Below are 20,343 nucleotides of genomic sequence, written 5' to 3'. Positions count from 1 at the left end.
CTGGAGGAGGCACTCCCGGTGGTTAACAGTGCCTCCTCCAGGTAGAGGAGTTGTGGGAGAGCAAGAAGGACACTCAGTTTTGGACTATTTGTGTTTTCTACAACAAGCATCTATTTGTCACATTTGTAATTTAAAGCACTAATACCTACAGCCCACTTGTAGTTCCACTCCTGGGAGTACATGAGTATGCCCTAGAGAAACGAACAAACATGGGCTACAGGAGTTACCTTCAAGAATGTTCACTGCACTACTCTTCACAGAGTACAGAACCAGAAAAAACCCCAATGCCCTTCAGCAGGAGACTGGATGAACAAACTGCTATACCCATAGAAGGGAATATTATACAACTACATAAGGTTGGGTAAAGAAAGCAAGTCCCACACAGCTTGAGGCCTTAAGAAGCTTGAAGCTAACTAAAATGTAACAGTATGCTCCTCACACATGAATAGGAAGCTGAGAAAACTGTTTTTTAAAAAATAGGTTGGGGGATAATAAAACTCTAGCCAATGGTTTCCCCATGAAGGAAACAGGGGACAGGGTGGGTAGAAGACTCGCCAGCAGTATTCTGTTCTCTAATTGGGTGGGGGAATTCATGGGTGTTTATTATGTGTAATAATAGAATAAAAAAGACCATACACAATGCAATTATTAACAGTGATCCTAATGAAGAATTAGGATTATCTAATTCTAATTATGTGAGGTACAAAAAGGGAGGACAGCTAACAAAAGTAAACAGTACCCCAATAAAATTCTTATGTGCCTGTATACCCCAACACACGTATTTACATGATGATTGTTATGTTATAACCCAGATTTTCTGGTGAAATCATGAAATGATGGTTCTCATAATTACCACTGTGTGGTGAGGAGCACAGGCTCCAAGTCAACCAGACCTGTATTCAAATCCCAGCTCTGCCATTTGCTGATCACGTGACTCTGTGAAAGTGGCTACTCCCCTCTAATCCTCCCCTTTACAAGCCTATGGTGAAGATTTAACAATATATGTACATTTATGTAAAAACAACATGCAATGTGTGTAAGGTATGTAAAAACTACATACGTATAATATACGCATAAAGCCTGGTATGTCGTAGAATCAAGTTTGATTCATTCAAACTTGTTTGTTGAATGAATCAAGTACAAAGCAGGCTTTGTGCTGATGCTGGTCACCCCACGTGACCCTCAGCAGGAAAACAGCAGTCGTGAGGTGGAAGCACATCCTAGTAGTGGACAGAAACATGTGTGCTGAGTGTGGAGGGGGTAAAGCCCATCACCTCTGTCACTGAGCCTGGCTAGGGTTGGGAGTGTTGGGGTGACTGAGCCTCAGTCTTCTCCCGAACCATAAGGAGGCAGACTGTGGCTGCTTATAGACCCTCTGGCTTGGATTTGGTGACTGATCTTCTGAAATCCCCAGGCTGCTTGTACAAGAAGAGGGTTCCTACCTGTAGAAAGGTCAGAGCTGCTCTCTGCAGCAGGCACTCTGCATAGCAGACTTCAGCATGGATTTCCTCTGCGGGGAGAAAACCAGCCCTGAGGCCTCCTGGGACTCTCAGCAGGCAGCACAGGCCAAATCCTCCCCACTCTGGGAGGTGGTCTGGTTCCTTCACAGCTATCAGCACTGTCTAGAATTTTCTCACTCCTTGCACTTGCCTTCCACCTGGTTCCCCCATCCCACCATCCAGAATGTCAACATAGGGCCCTAGACCTTGTTCTCTTGTTCTCCACGCATCACAGTGCCCGGCAAGGAGAAGGTGCTGGGTTGAACGGATAAACAAAGAAGATCCTAATCCAGGGAAGCCCACAGGCTGTAGGAGTAAGGGAAGGAGAACTCACACAGCCCAGGGAGTCAGGAGAGACTTCCAGAAGAAAGGACATTTGAATTGAAAAGGAATGGAAAGGCGAGGCAAGAAGAGCGTTCTAGGCAGAGGCCTGGGAGAACCAAAAAACTCTGATGTTTGGGGACAGCCAAGCCACAGAAGGTCGAAATGGGGTTAAGGTAGGGAGAGACTTAGGGGACAGGTAAAGATGAGGGGCAGAGGTCTGACTGCAAAGGGCCTTATACATGGGAGAGGGGGTGCAGATTTGGCCCTGTGGGTATCAGGGAGCTATGGAAGGCAAGAAGGAGGAATGGTCTTGTCAGGTTCATTGTCTTATGTTAAAAACTTCAAGGGCTCTTGAGGCTAGAGAACACCATTTGCTCCTGCACTGAAGAGCCCTACCTTGCTCCAGCTGGCTGCTGCTACTTCCGCGACTGCTGCATGGGGTCGCTGCACACAGGCTCTGGCAGCCTAGACCATCTCTCCCACTGCCTTCAGCTATCTGATCCCAGTGCAGGCTCCAAAACCATATTCCCCTCCAGGGCACTTGTGATCACTATGATCATCAGGCCAGTAAACCTAACCAGACACACAATTCTAAGCCCACCCTAGCCTGAAAAGCAAAGCTAATGACCTCGTGATGGCATTTTCTCTCCCCAGCTTCCAGGTCCTCAGCAGGTAATGCCATCAGGTAAGTGAGCCTCCCCTGCTCCCCAGCTCACCTGAGAGCAACTTCTCAAAAGGGCCCAGCCCACTCTGTGAAACTGGGAGATTAACCGCCCCTTTCCCCACCCATTCCTGGGCTGGGGACAGGGCTGCCTGGGGTCAGCGGGGTTGAGAGGACATTGAGATGCCACACCTTCCGTGAATTGGTCCATAGTGGGGCGATGCACCAGGTTGCTAAAGGAATCTGTTACAGAGGACTTCTTCCGGTGCCTGAAGAGGAAAAAGGGGCCTCAAGTCATTCAGTGAGGGTGAGCCAGGGGCCCAGGTGGGCTCAGATGCATCTCCCACCCTTCCCATGGACTCCACACACACTGAACTGGCAACTCTCCCAAATCCAGGCTTTCTCACACTCTTGTTTCTGTTGTTACCCCTTCTTGGAGCCCCCTCCCCTCCTTCCTCTGCCCTGGCCAGTTTCCAGTCAACCTTTCAGGAAGCAGCTTCGGCATAACCTCCTCCAGGAAGCCTTTCCTGCTCCTCTGACAAGAACCCTACAGCCCCTGACCAGGCAGTTCAGGTGTCAGAGGTGGCCAGTGCCCACCCAGCACAGGGCCTGGCCCAGGGGTGTGCCTAGTGAAAGACGATTCCAGCTGTGCATAAACACTGAGGGTCCATTTGTTCATTCATTCACTCAAGTGGTTTATGTGTACTGAATACCAATTATGCACCAGGCCCTGTGACCTGTGTCTTCATTCAGTCCCCACAACAGCCCTACCTTCATACCTATTTTACATATGAAGAAAGTTGAGTCCAGAGAGAGACTTGCCCAAGATCAAAGAGTTACCACTTGACAGAGCCAGAATTCATCTCCTTAAAATCAGGCCTGGCCCCTGGAAGCTGCTTAGAGACTGGCTCAGATCATAAGACTCCTGAGGCAGAGCTGACAGGGATAGCTCCTAGCGCTTGGGGACACATCCTCTTAGCCAAAAGGAGCAGCATTAATAGTGGCATTTAGGCACTGGGATAGGCCAAGAAGACAGAAGGACAGACCTCATGACCCCTCGTCCCTGCCCGCCCCATGGCCCGGACCTCTGACACAGCGTCTGCGCCTCCTTCATCATGTTGCCAGCAAGCAGGATGTCCTGAGGGTCAAAAGTCATCATGGCCTGCATCTCCAGGATGGTGGCATATGTCAGCGAGTGGTACATGCTCTCCTTGGTTCTGCCAGAGAGAAGGGACATGAGAGCGCCAACCCCCAGACCTCCAGAGGTAGCTGGCCTGTGCCGATCACCGCCATAAACTACCCACCCAGCATGGCAGGGAAACAGAGATTCAGAGAGCGGAAGAGACTCTCCCAAGGTCTGACCCTCCCATTGCTGCTCAAAAGGCCTCAGATCCCAGCTCCTCTCCTTCCTGCTAGTGGCACCAAGTGACTTTCCAACTCTGAGCCTGTTTCTCATCCATTCTGTAGGAATGGCAGCAGCAAGAATGTTGTGTGGACTAAAGTAGGGCTTCAGCAACCTGTTGGCCTGAGACCGTATGCCCAGTGCCCAGGGCCTGCCTCTCACCTTCTGCCACACCTCCTAGAGCAGAGCCCAAGTCCCTTCTATCCTCAAGCTCCCCTTCCCCACCCTGCCCCCTGAGCTTGCCCTATCCTTGTTCCCTGGGCCTTATTGGCCTCATCCCCTCCTGCCTTTCCCCATCCCATCATCTGACCATGTGGCTTTCTGCTTAAGTTCTCCCATGGCTTTCATGTCCCATGATATAATGCCTGGGCCCAAGGCTCCACACAACACAGGTTCTGCTGACCTCTCCAGCCCAGCCCTCTTGTCACTTCTGTTTCTGCCCCATGACCTGCCCTCCCTGACTCATCTATCAAGGCTCTCAACTGCCTCCAAGGCCACTGGGCATCCAAGGCTCCCTCCTCGGGGCGCATGTGTCTATAATGAAGCACAGGTCATACTGAATTTATATCAGCAGAGGCTTAGCTCTCTCCTCAGACTGAACTGTGGGCACCTCAAGGACAGAGCTTGTATGGAACTCATCTCTGTCCTCAGTACCAGCGCCACAGGCCCTTTGTGAGCAGCCTCAGGAAGCCTTCTCCTCCTGCCATCTTGCTTCTTCACAGCCCAGACCTCTCAACAGAAAAGCATATGGCAGGGGCTTTTAGTCTAACACATGGAAAGAAAAGCAGGAAGGGAGGGACAAGAAAAATGCCAGTTTCCCTCTGCACTTGGGGAAGTTACAACGTGTCTCAGCCTTGATTTATACTTCTGCAAAATGGGGACAATAATTCTGGCCTGTCCAGGTCCCTATGGGATTGGCAGGGGATCACTCTTGCTCGTCACATGGTAGGAGCTACAGCAGTTTTCACTCCCTTCCCTACACATCCCTCATTAATTATTTACAAAACTCCTCAGTGCCAGGCTTATGCTGGGAACTTCAGGGGAAAGAGATGACTGTTCTATTGTAAAATCACATGACTTCACCCCTTTTCATACCTTTCTCATTCATAAAACTGTAAAATTAAAAACGCTTTGTAAATTAAGTGTAAATTCTGGGTGACCTCTCTGCCCAGGTAATATTATCCTGGGGAGCCAAAGGTTTTTAAAGGAAACCAAAGGCTGGCCCACCCCTCACCAGCCCTGGCAGCTGTCCCAGGTCTTTGCTAGAACTCCTTAATCTGAAGGCAGTGGCTTGTGGAAAAGAGGCCACAGCCTGAAGTGGAGACAGAACTCAGGCTTCAGCGTCCCTGAGACACAGGCTGGAATCTTGGCTTTGCCAGTTACCAGTTGTGTGATCCTGGTGAATCTTATAAACTCTCTGAGCCTCAAGTTTCTCCTCTGTAAAATGGATACAATAATCATTTGCTCCCAGGGCTCTGGGTTGCTTAAATAGGACACCCAGGCCAGAGCCACATCATTGATGCTCAATAAACGTGAGTCTGCCAGGGTCAAGGGTCACTGCCCTAGAGAGAAACTCTCCCCTTCAGCAGACATTTCCCTGGCAGTACCCAGACCCACCCCTCCAGATAATCCCCTCCCACCCCAGGCCTCTTGAGTTCTCAAGCCCCTGCCCCTCTCTTCCTCTTTCCACACCAGTGAGACCTGGGACTTAGCCCTAAGCACCCAGTCTGATACTGGGTCCAGAAGGAGGGGCAGCCCCACGTGGGCAGCTGGCAGGCAAAGTGGAATTTCTAGTCTGAGGCCAAGTGCCCAATATGCACCTGCAGCTAGGAATCCTGGCTCTTCCCCAGCCTACCACTGGAAGGCCCTCAACTGCGTTCTGGACTAGGACTTGTGGTACAGGCATACATGGAAGGTACTGAAGGTTTGGTTCCAGACCACTGCAATAAAGTGAAGCAAGTCAAATAAATTTTTTTGTTTCCCTGTGCACATAAAAGTTTAATTAAGTATGTAACAGCATTATGTCTAAAAAAAAAATACAAAACTTAATTAAAAAATACTTTATTGCTGGGTTATTGGGTGGCTCAGTCAGTTAAGTGTCCAGCTTCAGCTCAGGTCATGATCTCACAGTTCATGAGTTCGAGCCCCATGTCGGGCTCTCTGCTGTCAGCACAAAGCCCGCTTTAGATCCTCTCTTCCCCTTCTATCTCTGCCCCTTCCCCGCTCTCTCAAAAATTAAAAAATAAATAAAAAATACTTTACTGCTAAAAAAATGTTAATCATTATTAACATTTCATTGAGCTGTAATAGTTTTGCTGGTGAAGGATCTTGCCCTGATGTTCATTGCTTCTGACTGATGAGGGTGGTGGTTGCAGAAGGATGGGTTGGCTGTGGCAATTTCTTTAAATAAGACACCGGGTGCCTGGGTGGCTCAGTCAGTTAAGCATCTGACTTCAGCTCAGGTCATGATCTCATGGTTCGTGGATTTGATCTCCACACTGGGCTCTGTGCTGACAGCTCCAAGCCTGGAGCCTGCTTCAGATTCTATGTCTCCTTGTCTCTGTCCCTCCCCCACTCATACTCTGTCTCTCTCAAAAAAATAAATAAATAAAACATTAAAAAAAAAGATGACAATGAAGTTTTGCTGCACTGGTGGACGCTTGATTTCACAATTTCACAATTTCTCTGCACATGTGATGCTGTTTGATAGCATTTTACCCACAGCAGAACTTCTTTCCAAATTGGAGTCAATCTTCTCAAACCCTGCTGTTTTATCAACTAAGTTTATGCAATATTCTAAATCCTTTGTTGTAATTTCAACAATCTCTACCAGGAATAGATTCAATCTCAAGAAATCAAGATCTTTCTTTGCTCATCCACAAGATGCAACTCCTCATCCGTTCACGTTTTATCATGAGATTGCAGCACCTCAATCACATCTTCAGGTTCCACTTTTTTTTTTTTGATTTTTTTTTTTAATGTTTATTTATTTTTGAGACAGAGAGACAGAGCATGAACGGGGGAGGGGCAGAGAGAGAGAGAGAGAGACACAGAATCGGAAGCAGGCTCCAGGCTCTGAGCCATCAGCCCAGAGCCCGACGCGGGGCTCGAACTCACGAACCACGAGATCGTGACCTGAGCTGAAGTCGGACGCTTAACCGACTGAGCCACCCAGGCGCCCCCAGGCTCCACTTTTAATTCAAGTTCTCTTGCTCTTTCTGCCACATGTGCAGTTAACTTCCTCCCCTCAAGTCTTAAACCCCCCAAAGTCATCCATGAGGGTTGGAATCAACTTCTTTCAAACTCCTGCTCATGTTGATATTTTGACCTCTTCTCATGAATCACAAAGTTCTTAATGGCATCTAGCATGGTGAATCCTTTCTAGAGGTTTGCAACTTACTTTGCCAAGATCCATCGGAGGAATCACTACCTATGGCAGCTCTAGCGTTATGAAATAGATTTCTTATGTGGTGAGACCTGAAAGTTGAAATGACTCCTTGAACCATGGGCCACAGAATGGATACTGAGTTAGCAGGCATGAAAACAACATTAATCTCATTGTACATCTCCATTAGAACTCTTGGGTGATGAGGTGCATTGTAAATGATCAGTAGTATTTTGAAAGAAATCTTTTTTTTCTGAGCAGGTCTCAACAATGGGGATAAAATATTCAGTAAACCATGTTGGAAACAGACATCTGTCATCTAGGCTTTGTTCTTCAATTTAAAGAGCACAGGAAAACTAGATTTAGCATAATTCCTAAAGGCCCTAGGATTTTCAGAATGGTGAAGGAGCACTAGCTTCAACTTAGAGTCACCAGCTGCATTAGCCCCTTACAAGAGCCAGCCTGATCTTTGAAGCCAGGTCCTGACTTCTCCTCTCTAGCTATGAAAGTCCCAGATGGCATCTTCTTCCAGTATAAGGCTGTCCCATCTACACTGAAAATCTGTTGTTTAGTGTAGCCACCTTCATTAATGGTCTCAGTAGAGCTCCTGGGTGACCTGCTGCAGCTTCTACATCCTGTCACTTCACCTTGCACTATCATGTCATGGAGACAGCTTCTTTCCTTAAACCTCACAAACCCGGGGCGCCTGGGTGGCGCAGTCGGTTAAGCATCCGACTTCAGCCAGGTCACGATCTCGCGGTCCGTGAGTTCGAGCCCCGCGTCGGGCTCTGGGCTGATGGCTCGGAGCCTGGAGCCTGTTTCCGATTCTGTGTCTCCCTCTCTCTCTGCCCCTCCCCCGTTCATGCTCTGTCTCTCTGTGTCCCAAAAATAAATAAAAAAAAAAAAATAAAAAAAAGAAGGAAAACGCACCTCACAAACCCACCTCTGCTAGCTTCCAACTTTTCTTCTTCAGCTTCCTCACCTCTCTCAGCCTTCACAGAACTGAAGAGAGTTAGGGCCTTACTTTGGATTAGGTTTTGGCTTAAGGGAATGTTGTGGCTGATTTGATCTTCTATCCAGACCACTCAGACTTTCTCCATATCAGCAATGTGGTCAGCAATCACTTTGTTATCATTCTGTATATTCACTAAAGAGCACTTTTAATTTCATTCAAGAACTTTTCCTTTGCTTTCATAACGTGGCTGTTTGGTGCAAGAGGCCTCCCTTTTGATCTGTCCTGGCTTTCAACACATCTTCCTTACTAAGCCTAGTCATTTCTAGCTTTTGATTTAAAGAAGGGACATGCAACTCTTCCTCTTACTTGAATACTCAGAGGCCATTGTAGGATTATTAATTGGCATAATTTCAATGTGGTATGCCTTTACAGAGGTAGGACAACTCCCCAAACCTCAGACACCCCAAGTTTAGTTTATAATCCAAAGTTCTTGTTTGCTTACAAAATCCTGACCCCTGAAAATAAGAGTCCCTCACCTCTGAGCTAAACCCAAATCTGGGACATGATGCCCATTGGGGTCCCACTTTCTGGGCCCAGACCAGCTGTCAAACTGGAGAGGGCACTGGAAGAGCCATCAGAAAAGCACAGTGTTGGGACCTGGGGACTCCTTGGCCATGTGGAGATCAGCTAAGCCTTGGGGCCTCCAGCTCTTCCCTCCTCTACCAAAGACAAAGTAAAATAAAGCTACTCAAAGAAGTGACAAACACAGAAAACAAATGCCCAGGCTGGGGAGGAGTGGGTGGTGGGGCTGGAGCTTGATGAGCCCATTATTCTCTGAGGGCAAAGTATGAATAACAATTAAATGAGACACTGCATGCACAATGAGGAACAGTGAATGAAACTGGACCCCAACATTTTTTGAAGCTTCAATGGCTACAAATGGAGAGGAAAGGTCATTTTTTAGCAAGAATTATTTCCCCTAGGGGCACCTGGGTGGCTCAGTCGGTTGTGTCCAACTCTTGGTTTTGGCTCAGGTCATGATCTCATGTTTCATGAGTTTAAGCCCCTGTCGGGCTCTGTGCTGACAGTGTGGAGCCTACCTAGGATTCTCTCCCTCTCTCTCTTCCCCTCCCTGACTTGCTCTGTCTCTCAAAATAAATAAATAATTAAAAAAAATTATTTCCCCTAGACCAATGGTTCTTAATAAAAATGGGGAGATATTTTTCCTGTCCTCCTCACCCCAAGCCTCCATCCCAACCTCTAGCATCTGCCAAATTTCTCAAAACATGTTTTGGTTGTCACAAGGTGGGTGTGGGTGAGAAGTGTGTTAATAACATCTACTGTTTGGGAACAACACTCTTAAACTGAAAAAGAAAGAAAAGATTCTTTTCTGGAATGGGACAAGAGCTAAGATAAAGAGTAGCTTCACTACCTTAAGTGTGAAGTTAAAAGATACCCTCATGGAAAAACTGGTTTTCTCCATGGTGCCTCCTTCAGGGCAAGCATTTCCTCTCTGAGGCCTGAATTGTAGGGCCTGAGGTGTAGGACTCCTGAGGTGAGGGAATGAATGCCCTACTGAGGTGAGGGAGGATGAGGCAGCCCCTCAACATGCAGTGGCTGTGGGGAGGGGGTGTAGAACATGTGGGGGAAGGTCGGCAAGGAAGGTGGCAGGGAAGAGCCTGCTTAGGGACAGGTAATGACCAGAAGGGAAGTGGAGCTGGGGAGTCTTCCAAAATACTGGGAGGGGAACCTAGATGTTCAGGGATGGAGCAAGACAGAGCTTGGCCTGCCTCAGACTGTGGCCACACTCTTGCTGCAGACCCAACCCCTACCCCACCTCAAGCCCAGATCCCCTCAGAGGGTGGGGATGAGGTGCGGGGACTGCTGCAGAGGGATCATTATAAGACTCATGATCATCACATGCTGGAATCCCCACTGCCCCCAGAAACTGGGCCATTAACTCCAAACAGGACAACAATGGGTCAGTCAAGTCTACAGAAATTGAACAGGTCAGGCTTGTGAACTCAGGGGAAGCAGTCCCCGAGTCAGCATTTGCCTTCCCTCAGAACTTGAGGGAACCAGATGTGGCAGAGGACAACCACAACCTAGAGCTGAAAAGAAGGCGTTAGGCAAGTAGGCAGCACACGTGATTAGCCCCCAGGCCCCTCACCCCTACCCCAATCCCAGAATTCAGGCAGCCAGGGGTACTCTGACCAGGCTGCGGAACAGCTTCTCTGGAGAAGCTGACATCTGGGGCCAGGTCATCCAAAAGCCAATCCCAGCAATTACAAGGTCAAGGAGCCAGGTGCTTCCCTTCTGGTCATTACCTGTCCCTCCTCCCTGCCACCTTCCTTGCCCACCTCCCCCAATATCCAAAAGCCAATCCCACCAATTACAAGGCTAAGAACTGGCTCTTAAATATGACCAGACAGTCAGGGACCATCAGGCATTTGAGGAAAGCCCCCACCAGAAGATTCTCCCATTACACAGAAAAAGGGAGCCTGGAAAAAAATGGAGATTATACAGGAAAATAATAAAGCATTTAAAAGAGAAACATATTCTGTGATAAAAATAACAACAAATACTTACTAGAGTGCTCACTATATGCCAGGCCCTGTCCTAAGGACTCTCATACTCCAAATATAGATATAAAGAACAGAATGCACCCAGAAACCAAGAATAAGATGTTGTAGGGAAAAAAAGAACATTCAGAAAACAATGAGTCTGAGGAAATTAATCATATGATCTCAGAAAAAAAGAAAATAGAAGGATCTCTTCTAACTCAATAGAAGGATTTAATGATAAGGTTGAGGAAATCACCCCCAAACTAAGAGAAAACAAAAAGAGAAAGAAATGCAAAACTGAGCAGAAGGTAGGAGGCTTAGAAGAGGACTAGCCCAGGAAGTCCAATGTTTGACTTAAAGAAAGCCTGAGAAAGGGAGACAGAACATGGAGGGGTTGTGCTAGACAATGTCCTAGAACCAAAAGGCAGTCTCCAAATTATTTTTAAAAATACCTACATTTCAGCACATTATCATGAAATTTCAGATTTGCAAGGATAAAAGAGACGATTCTAAACATTTCTGGGGAAGGAAAAATGATCACGTGCAAAGTTAGAAAAAATTAGGGTTCCTGTGGCTATAGTAGATGCTAGAAAACAGGGATGCAATGCCTTCAAAATTCTGAGGGGGGAGAATTATATTCATGTAACTCCTTCCTAGGAAGTTTCTAAAGCATATGCTCTGATAAAATGAGGGAGGGTACCAGAGAAAAAGCCAGGTCAAAGAAACAAGAGAGAAGTAAAGAAGTAAATAAGAGAGAAGTTCCAGGAGATGGCTGGGAGATGCCCAGTAGACACAACTATCCTCCAGGGGACAGGTTTCCAGGAAAAACGTTATAAAGAGTTCAGGATGAATGTACAGTAAATTAGGCCAATGAAAAGACAAGGCAGGGGTACCTGAATGTCTCAGCCAGTGGAGCATATGACTCTTGATCTCAGGGTTGTGAGTTTGAGCCCCACATAGGGTGTAGAGATTATTTAAAAATAAAAATAAAAAATCTTAAAAAGAAAGACAATTAACTCCAAAAAAGAAATGTAATCTTACAATGTATGACTCATCTCTGTGATGAGCATTAGTTACCTAATTATAATAATGTAAATACTATAAATTTTTCCAGACACTGTAATATAAAGATAACAGAAAGGATGAGGGAAGGGGAAGGGAGGTAGAGCAGGGGTGTAAGAAAGCTAAATTCTTGTCTACCAATAAATGTTTAAAAGTAAAAGGTAAAAAAATTAAAAATGAAAAGGAAAAAAAGAATTTTATGGAGTATAAATTCTTAATGTTTTTAAAAAGTAGAAAAAAGTGATAAAGAGCAATATAAGCATATTATTTAGAAATAAGGCAGCAAACACTAGAAGAAATGGCTAAAAGACTTGAGTAAAAGCAACTCAAATCTTGGGTATTCTGGGGAAAAATGAAGAAAAGCAGCTGTGTTACAGCTGACAGGGGAAAAACCCCGAGTGGATTCAGTGGGAACAAGAAATCAAACTGGGAAAGGCCATAAGAACCCAAAAGTAAGGAAGTCACAGTGACCTTGGGGAGGACTGGGCTGCTCAGGGCTGTAGAATGGGGAGCCCGAGAGCCCCTATTTTTATGGGACTCCCAGGGGTCATGGTGACCCAGAAGGCTGAAGAGATTCAGTTACATGGAGTTCCTCTTACATAAGACCTCTGGTTCTCCATGACCAGACACTACACGTAGGCTCCCGTGTATGTGCACACGCGTGTGCACACACACACACCCGCCCCCACCCCCAATCTGGGCTTAAGCCTCACCTGGGCTTGAGGTAGCTGAGTGCTTCTGAGAACTGATTGGTGAGGAAGAGGTCCAGGGCAGTCATACACTGGTCCAGGGCCTCATGGAGGCTGCTCACAGGAGTCCTGCTGGGAGAGACACGGAAGTGACCAAGAGCCCTCAACCCCTGTCCAGGCTAGAACAAAGCCCCACAGGGCCCATGCAACCTCCCTGCCAGCCTTGGATGCCTGTCAAAAGCTCCTCCAGGGGAGGAGACACAAAGACACAAAGACAATTTGGACATACCTCTAAGTGTTCCTAAAGGTGGGAGAAAAGAAGAATGGGGGTGTCATCTGAGATCTGGTGGAGGGGTTTGGGGACACAAAGACAATTTGGACATACCTCTAAGTGTTCCTAAAGGTGGGAGAAAAGAATGGGGGTGTCATCTGAGATCTGGTGGAGGGGTTTGGGGAGGAGCAGAGGATGGAGAGCAAGGAAGCCTCAGGAACAAATTTATCTTACCCCTCACAAGGTTAAAGGGAGTCTTTATGGCCCTTCTGACCCATCAGGCTTTTTTGCCCCGCCTCCCAGGGGGGCACAGCCCACCCTCTAAATCCCACTTCAGTCCTTTTCCTCTTCCTCCTTCTCCAGGACTTCTCCTGCCCATCTTGAGCCCGCACTCTAGAACTCCAGAGACACTGTCACAATGGGCTGTGGTGTGCAGGCCTCTCAAAGGCCACCTTCCCTGTACCTGACCCTCTTCCAGCCCTTAAATTTCTCTATAGCTTTTATCACTCTCTGACATACACATATATATTTCTTTCTTTCTTTATTTTTAATTTTATTTTATTTTGTCTGTCTCCCTCCACTAAAAATAAGCTTCCTGAGGGCAGGATTCCTTCTTCTGTTCAGTGCTGCATCCCCAGAATCTAGCATCTGGTACAAAGTGGGCTTTTGATAAGTATCTGTTAAGTGAATGAAAACTGATTGAATGAAGAGTCTCAGGCTGGAACAAATCCCTGAGCTGTCTGGGTCTCAGCTTCCCCAACTGAAAAATGAGAGATTAAACTATGAAATCCCCAGAGTCCTATCTTGAGGATGTCTCTTCTCAAGGAGTCTCTTCTGAGTGAGAGAAGGTTCCAAAAGGGGCCTTGATGACCTCACTGAAAGGAGATCCTTTCCCCCAAAGTTAGTTAAGAGAGTCCCTTTCCACCTGGCAAACATCTACACATAACTTTCCCAGTTCTAATGTCTCTTCCTCTCTGATGCAGCAGCAGATCTTCCTGGCAAAATGAAACAAATTGAAACATGTACCTTGTTCAAAATTGAACTCTTGTTCATTCTCTCAAGCCTGTTCTCCCCCAGTCTTTGCCATCTTAATAAATGACATCCCTCTACCCAGTTTCTCAGGCCAGAAATCTGACAGTCAGCCTTGATACGTCTACCCCATCACTAAGCCCTATCAGTTCCGCCTCTGGAAAATCTCTTAGCCCAGCCCCTTCTGTGCCCAGTGAAGGCCACCAGCACCTTCACCCAGGGCTGATGGAAGACTGGCCCTTCCACTCTCACTCCTCCTGCCCCTGTTCTCTCTCTGTTAAATCGTTCTGCTCAGTATTTCAGGTCTCTCAACTCTCTTCTTTGCAATCTCTTTGAATCTGTTACAGTCTAAGTGATTTCTTCAGATCTTTCATTTCACTAATTCTCTATAAGGCATGTGTGATTTGCTATTTTTCCTGTCTACTGAGTTTTTAATTTCAATGATTATATTTTACATTTCCAGAAATTCCATTTGCTTCCTTTTCAAATCTGCTTGGTCGTTTTGGGCAGTATTTTGTTCCCTGCTTATTATTTCAAGTCCATCTTGACTCCTTTACTTGTTTTAAAAACATTTATATTCTAGATCTCATAATTCTAGCATCTTTAGACTCTCAGTGAAACAAATTCTGTTGTTTCTTGCTTTTGGTGTCTACTACTCACAATGACTTGTTTCCTTGTGTGTTTTGTAATTTAACCATGAGTTCCTATTTGGCTGATCCCAAAGGGATCTTAGGAGAAGGATCTATTCCTCCAGAGAGGATTTTCATTTACTTTGGCCAGATTCCCTGGGCTACTACCATCCTATGATACTTAAGTTACTTTTTTAGGTTAGTATTTCTAGGACCACAAAAGGAATAGGTTTTCAAACCCAAAATTTGTGTGAGGGCAGATTAAAATTTATAAGTTTCTAGGGAGCCTTTTTTCTCCACTAGACCTGTCGTCCCCCTTTATGAAAGGGTGTCTACCTCTTTCTGGTCAATATTCCTATTTGCTGGGGGGATAGCTCTTTGGAGGTCCCAGATTCATGTGGTGGTATAAGGGGGACAAGTTTCAACTCCTCACACTATCACTGGGCTGGTCCATCCCTTGAATGGTCATTAAAACTCCAGGCTCTACCAACTTCAGCTCAGGTCATGATCTCGCAGTCCAGGAGTTCAAGCCCCACATCTGGCTCTGTGCTAACAGCTCAGAGCCTGGAGCCTGCTTTGTATTCTGTGTCTCCCTCTCTCTCTGCCCCTCCCCACTCGTGCCCTGTATCTTCCTCTCTCAAAAGAAATACATGTTAATTTTTCTTTTTAATTAAAAACAAAAACAAAAACAAAAACGAAGTCCTCCAGGTTTTAGATTTCTGGAATTTATAAATACCTTCACATTGCTATGGCTTCATCTCATTTATCAGCATGATTTCAGCTTTTTATTCTTGGCTTTAGAAGATTTGTTACTTTGTGGAAACTCAGGAATGTATTTTAAAGCATGTTTGGAGTAACCCATCCAGCCTCTAGGTAGTTTTTATAAGGGAGAATATTGGAAGCATTATTGCCTCTAACCCATCCCTCTCATAACAGCCAAAGTTCTCTTTTTAAAACCTGAATCTGACCATGTCACTTCTGAACTTGAAATCCTTCACTGGCTTCCAATTCTCTTAGGTAAAGACCAAGTTTCTTTCCATGGCCAAAAAGGCCCCATCAGAAACAGCCCCTGCCCCTCTCTTCATGAGAAGGGCACAGTGTCTTCCTTTGTGCCCAGGGCTTAGCCTAGTGACTGGTGTTCAGTCTGCCTATTCTGTGAGCACTTACTGCCCTGGGTGTTTAACTGGCATTCTCTCCTTGAGTCTTCACAAAGCCTGTGAAGTAGGATTATTATCCCCACGGTAGATGAGGCACCGAGGAGAGGTGACTAGGCCAAGATCACATGCCCAAGCATGGGTCCTAAACAAGTTTCTGCCTGAGCCAGTGCCCTTCAGCTCAGCCCCAGGAAGACAAGTCTGTTGTCCTGGCTTATGACTACCTCTAAACAATTCCAGAGCCAAGAGCCTACCTCCCATTTCTGTATAAACACCACCACCACTACCACCACCACATCCACCTCCCATCAAGAAAGAGGTTCTGGGGGCACCTGGGTGGCTCAGTCCGTTAAGCATCCGACTTCAGCTCAGGTCATGACCTCGCAGTTCATGATTTCGAGCCCCACGTCAGGCTCTGTGCTGACAGCTCGAAGCCTGGAGCCTGCTTTGGATTCTGTGTCTCCCTCTCTCTCTGCCCCTCCCCCACTCATGCTCTGTCTCTCTCTCTCTCTCTCTCTCTCTCTCTCTCTGCTCTCAAAAATAAATAAACATTAAAAAATTTTTAAAAAAGAAAAAAAGAAAGAGGTTCTGCCTGCTTGGTCCACATGGAGAGAAAGATGCACAGACAGATGGACATAGAGCACAGAGGTGAATTCCCTCCCTTGGCAACGCTAGCACCTCTTCTGCTGAACCATAGTGAGGTGATTCTGAGGTGACTCTCCAGACTGGGAGCTGCTTTGGGGTGGCCCTGGGGCTGATTTTCACCTTCCTTTTCTCCCACAAATACCCTCTAATCTCTGGTTCTGGCCCAGCCCTGGCCCTGCCCTTGAAGACTTCACAGTCTAGCAGAGAGACAGAGGCAGACAGAGGCATTGACAGCCAGAATCATCAAGGCTGCATCATGGGAATCACTGAAGGCTAAGGACGCCCAGAAGTGGAAGGGGAGCACTCAACAGAAGCTTTCTGGAAAAGATGGCACTGAACTGAGGACAAGATGGAGAAAGAAGTCCATGAAAGGGAAAAAGCCGAGCAAGGAGCTAGAGTCATGATACCACAGCGACAAGGAAGCACAAGCTATAGGGGCAAGGTGGCAAGACAGGCTCTAGAAATCTTCCTCTGGAGGGGTGAGGCAGGGGTGTCCTGGCTGGCTGGGGAGCTCAGGAAGGCTGGGGACACTGACCCCATTTGACTTAATGACTGCATTAATTCACCACCACTGAGAATATCACTCCAAGTTCTCAATCCTCCCACCAGCCCAGAGGCAGACACGCTTATCTGCATTTGACAGATAAGGAGATAAAGATAGTGAGGGCAGGGGCCTAGTCTCCTCCACCCAGGAACCTAGGAGAAGGCAGAAATGCTTTCCATAAAAACAAACTGGCCAAAAACATTTTTCTTCCCCTGACTGTGACTGAGGTCCCCACCTCTCTGCAGGCTGTCCCCATTTCTTCAAGACCTCTATGCTCCAAGTCACCTTGCCAAGCCCAGATTAACACATTACTGAGCTTCTGAGGGGTTGATGGTGGCCTTTCCACTGTGCCTTGGAGAACCTGAGGCATGGAGGTGGGGAGGGGGGCGCTGAGCTAGATGGAGCATAGAGCAGGACTGGTAACTGATGCCAGGAGCTTTGGCATCACAGGGGAGGAATGTTTGAGGCTGGAGTGAGAAGGGAGGTGGAGTAGGGGAAGGGGTGTCAGACAGCCTGAAGTCACCCCATTCTCCCTTTTTTTAACAGATTTTTAAAAAAAAAATTTTTTTTATTTTTTATTTATTTATTTTTGAGACAGAGAGAGACATAGCATGAGCAGGGGAGGGGCAGAGAGAGAGGGAGACACAGAATCTGAAGCAGGCTCCAGGCTCTGAGCTGTCAGCACAGAGTCCGATGCGGGGCTCAAACTCACAGACCGTGAGATCATGACCTGAGCCAAAGTCAGACGCTTAACCGACTGAGCCACCCAGGCACCCCACCCCATTCTCCCTTTGCCTCCCCCTCCCCACTTTAGTCTGCCTGGAAGCTGCTACCCTGACATCTGATGGGCAGAGCTGGATGGAGCAGAGGAACCTCTCATTCCCCACGGGGGCAGTAGAGGCAGTGCAAGGAAGTCACTTAGGGAGCAGAATGGAACCACAGCTGGCTTTTCCTCCCTGCTTCACCATTCAAGGGGAACTGTGGCTGAGGGGAGCAGGGGGATGATCTGTGCATGGGGACCTATCGCTTCCAAAGTGACCTTTCTTCTTTTAAATTTTTTTAGAGAGCACAAGCTGGGTGCGGAGCCGGAGGAAAGGGGCAGAGAGAGAGAGAGAGAGAGAGAGAGAGAGAGAGAGAATGAATCTCAAGCAAGCTCCATGCTTAGCGCAAAGCCTGACACAGGGCCCAGGCCTCAATCCCACCACTGTGGGATCATGACCTGGGCTGAAATCAAGAGTCAGATGCTCAACCGACTGAGCCACCCAGGTGCCCCCCAAAGTGACCTTCCCAAATTGCATATATGATTGTGACTCTCCTTCCAGAGAGTCCCCTTAGCTGTGAATAAAATTGAGCATGATGTGGCATGGAGGGATGTGACGTGGCCTAGTACAGTGTGGCCTTCAAGAGTATTGAAAGTGGATAACCCTGGTCTCAAACTATAGCTCAGCAGTTACTTGTTGGAAAAAGTTAGGAAGGTTCTTTAACCTCTATAAGCCTCAGTTTTCTCATCAATAAAATGAGAGTGGCAGTACCCACCTCCTAGTGTTGTTAAGAAGAACAACTAAGACAATGTAAAGCACAATAAGAAGTATTCAGGAAATGTTAGCTGTTGTTACTTTTTTTCTACGGTTATGTATTTCCATCATGTCTGGAGCAACATTACGTTTATTATTTTTTTTTAATGTCTATTTATTTACTTTTGAGAGAGAGAGAGAGAGAGAGAGATAGCAAGCAGGGGAGAGGTAGAGAGAGAGGGAGAGAAAAATCCCAAGCAGGCTCCATGCTGTCAGCAAAAGCCAACACAGGACTCCATCTCATGAACTGGGAGATCATAACCCAAGCCGTAACCAAGAGTCGAGCACTTAACTGACTGAGCCACCCAGGCACCTCTGCAGCAGCACTACTTTTATAATGAAACCAAATAACTTCAAAATACTGAATGTCCATATCCTATAACCCAGCAATTCCACTCCTGTGGGACAACCGAAAAGATAACTCACATGTGTACAAAGGACAACCCTATAAGAATATTAACTGTTTGAATAGCAAGATGCTGGGAACTACCTCAATGTCTATAAAGAAAGCCGATAAATAAATGGGGGACTCTACATCGGGTGGTATGCCATACATCAGGGAAAGTGGGGACGAGAGCTGCAAGAATCAAGAAGGCTACATCTCAGAAACCTGAAGCTGAGTGAGAAAAAGCAAGCTGTAGAATGATTCATGCTGTATTTATATAAAAATTTTAAAGTCAGAACAGGCTACATTTTTTTTAGATTTATACACACTCAGCAAAAGAATAAAAACATAGAATGACAAAACCAATAATACTGTAACAGTGTTGTAGGGTGACAAATGGTAGCTACACTTGTGGTGAGCACAACATAATATAGAGTTGAATCACTATGCTGTTCACCTGAAACTAATGTAACACAGTGTGTCAACTATACTCAAATATAAAACATTTTTTAAAAATAAAAAAATGGAAGTAACAAAACCAAAATTCAGGACAGTGGGAGAAGGAAGAGGGGATGGTCCACAGGGTCTTCAACAGTCTCTGGTATAATTTATTTCTTAACAAGAAGAATATGAAATAAATGGGCATGATGTTAACATTTAAAAAGTTGGATGACAAGGGCATGGAGTTCATTTTATTATTTGTTATATTTTTCTGAAGGCTTAAAAATATTTCATAACTTCTGAAGTGGTGGAGATTTAAAGTTCAGTTTGTTTACCACTGACCCTCATATACTGGGTTGGGCCCAGAGCAGGCCTCAGGAGTGTTTGTTGAGTGACTAAATGAGTGTCTATGGTGTAGGTGGAACTGCTTTGCCTCTGCTCTGCTCAGACCCCACCAAGATGGCACTGATCAGGGACAGGGGCAGACAGACCTGTGTGGCCTCAAAGAAGATTGGGACCTGGAGAGCATGCAGTGGAGGCAGGTATGGTTCAGTATGAGGAAGATCCACTAGTGCTAGGAGACTGAGCTTGCTGCCCTGGAGGCCCACGGAGGGGCCAGAGGAGCCTGGAGTTGTAGAGTGGACTCAGGCAGGGATATAAGTGTGCAAGGAAGAGGATGAATGTGGCTTCTAGCCTGGGAGTTCAGGATTCTTTGATAGGTACCCTGTTCCATGCCCGCCTTCTCTCCTGGAAGCTTCTTTTCTGGGCCCAGTAGGGTGGTGCTTAGTCAGGGCTGGGCAGAAGGGACCTAACCAGACTCCAGATTTACAGACTTCAACTCAGAGCAGGAAGAGAGCAGCCAGGCCTGGACTCCCTGTATTTTCCAAAGGAGGGACCAGAAGTCTAGGGAGGATACAGAACGTGGCCAAAATCATACAATAAACATGGACAAACATGGCAAAACTCACCAGGCAACCGTCCCCCAGGCTGGGTGGGGGGGGTGTCCCCCAGTGACCCAACTTCTAAGCCTTCACCCAGGATGCACACACAGGCCCTATGGAGGCCTGCAGCTGCAGCTGGCACCAGCCTCACCTTCCTGTTCATGTGTTAGTCCTGAGGCCCTTGGCAAA

General features: G+C 46.7%; 1 protein-coding gene across 4 annotated transcripts in view; it reads right to left on the bottom strand.

Annotated features, from left to right (window-relative positions):
* The window catches only part of TTC39A (tetratricopeptide repeat domain 39A), a 55,159-nt gene that overhangs the window by 20,196 nt on the left and 14,620 nt on the right, over positions 1 to 20,343 (bottom strand). For 2 of the 4 annotated variants that reach the window (XM_049617208.1, XM_049617209.1), the window contains exons 2-5: positions 12,566 to 12,670; positions 3,570 to 3,701; positions 2,677 to 2,753; positions 1,443 to 1,510 (exon numbers count right to left, since the gene is read on the bottom strand). In XM_049617208.1, the coding sequence (XP_049473165.1) occupies positions 1,443 to 1,510; positions 2,677 to 2,753; positions 3,570 to 3,701; positions 12,566 to 12,670 (382 nt within the window). Of the gene's footprint in view, positions 1 to 1,442; positions 1,511 to 2,676; positions 2,754 to 3,569; positions 3,702 to 12,565; positions 12,674 to 13,046; positions 13,292 to 20,343 lie in introns of those variants that run through there. The other 2 variants (XM_049617211.1, XM_049617210.1) reach the window with 2 other exon arrangements.

The sequence above is a fragment of the Panthera uncia genome, assembly GCF_023721935.1.
Source record: "Panthera uncia isolate 11264 chromosome C1 unlocalized genomic scaffold, Puncia_PCG_1.0 HiC_scaffold_4, whole genome shotgun sequence".
Taxonomy (NCBI): Eukaryota; Metazoa; Chordata; class Mammalia; order Carnivora; family Felidae; genus Panthera; species Panthera uncia.
The sequence above is the reverse complement of the archived record's forward strand: the minus strand, read 5'-3'. Positions and strand labels throughout refer to the sequence as shown.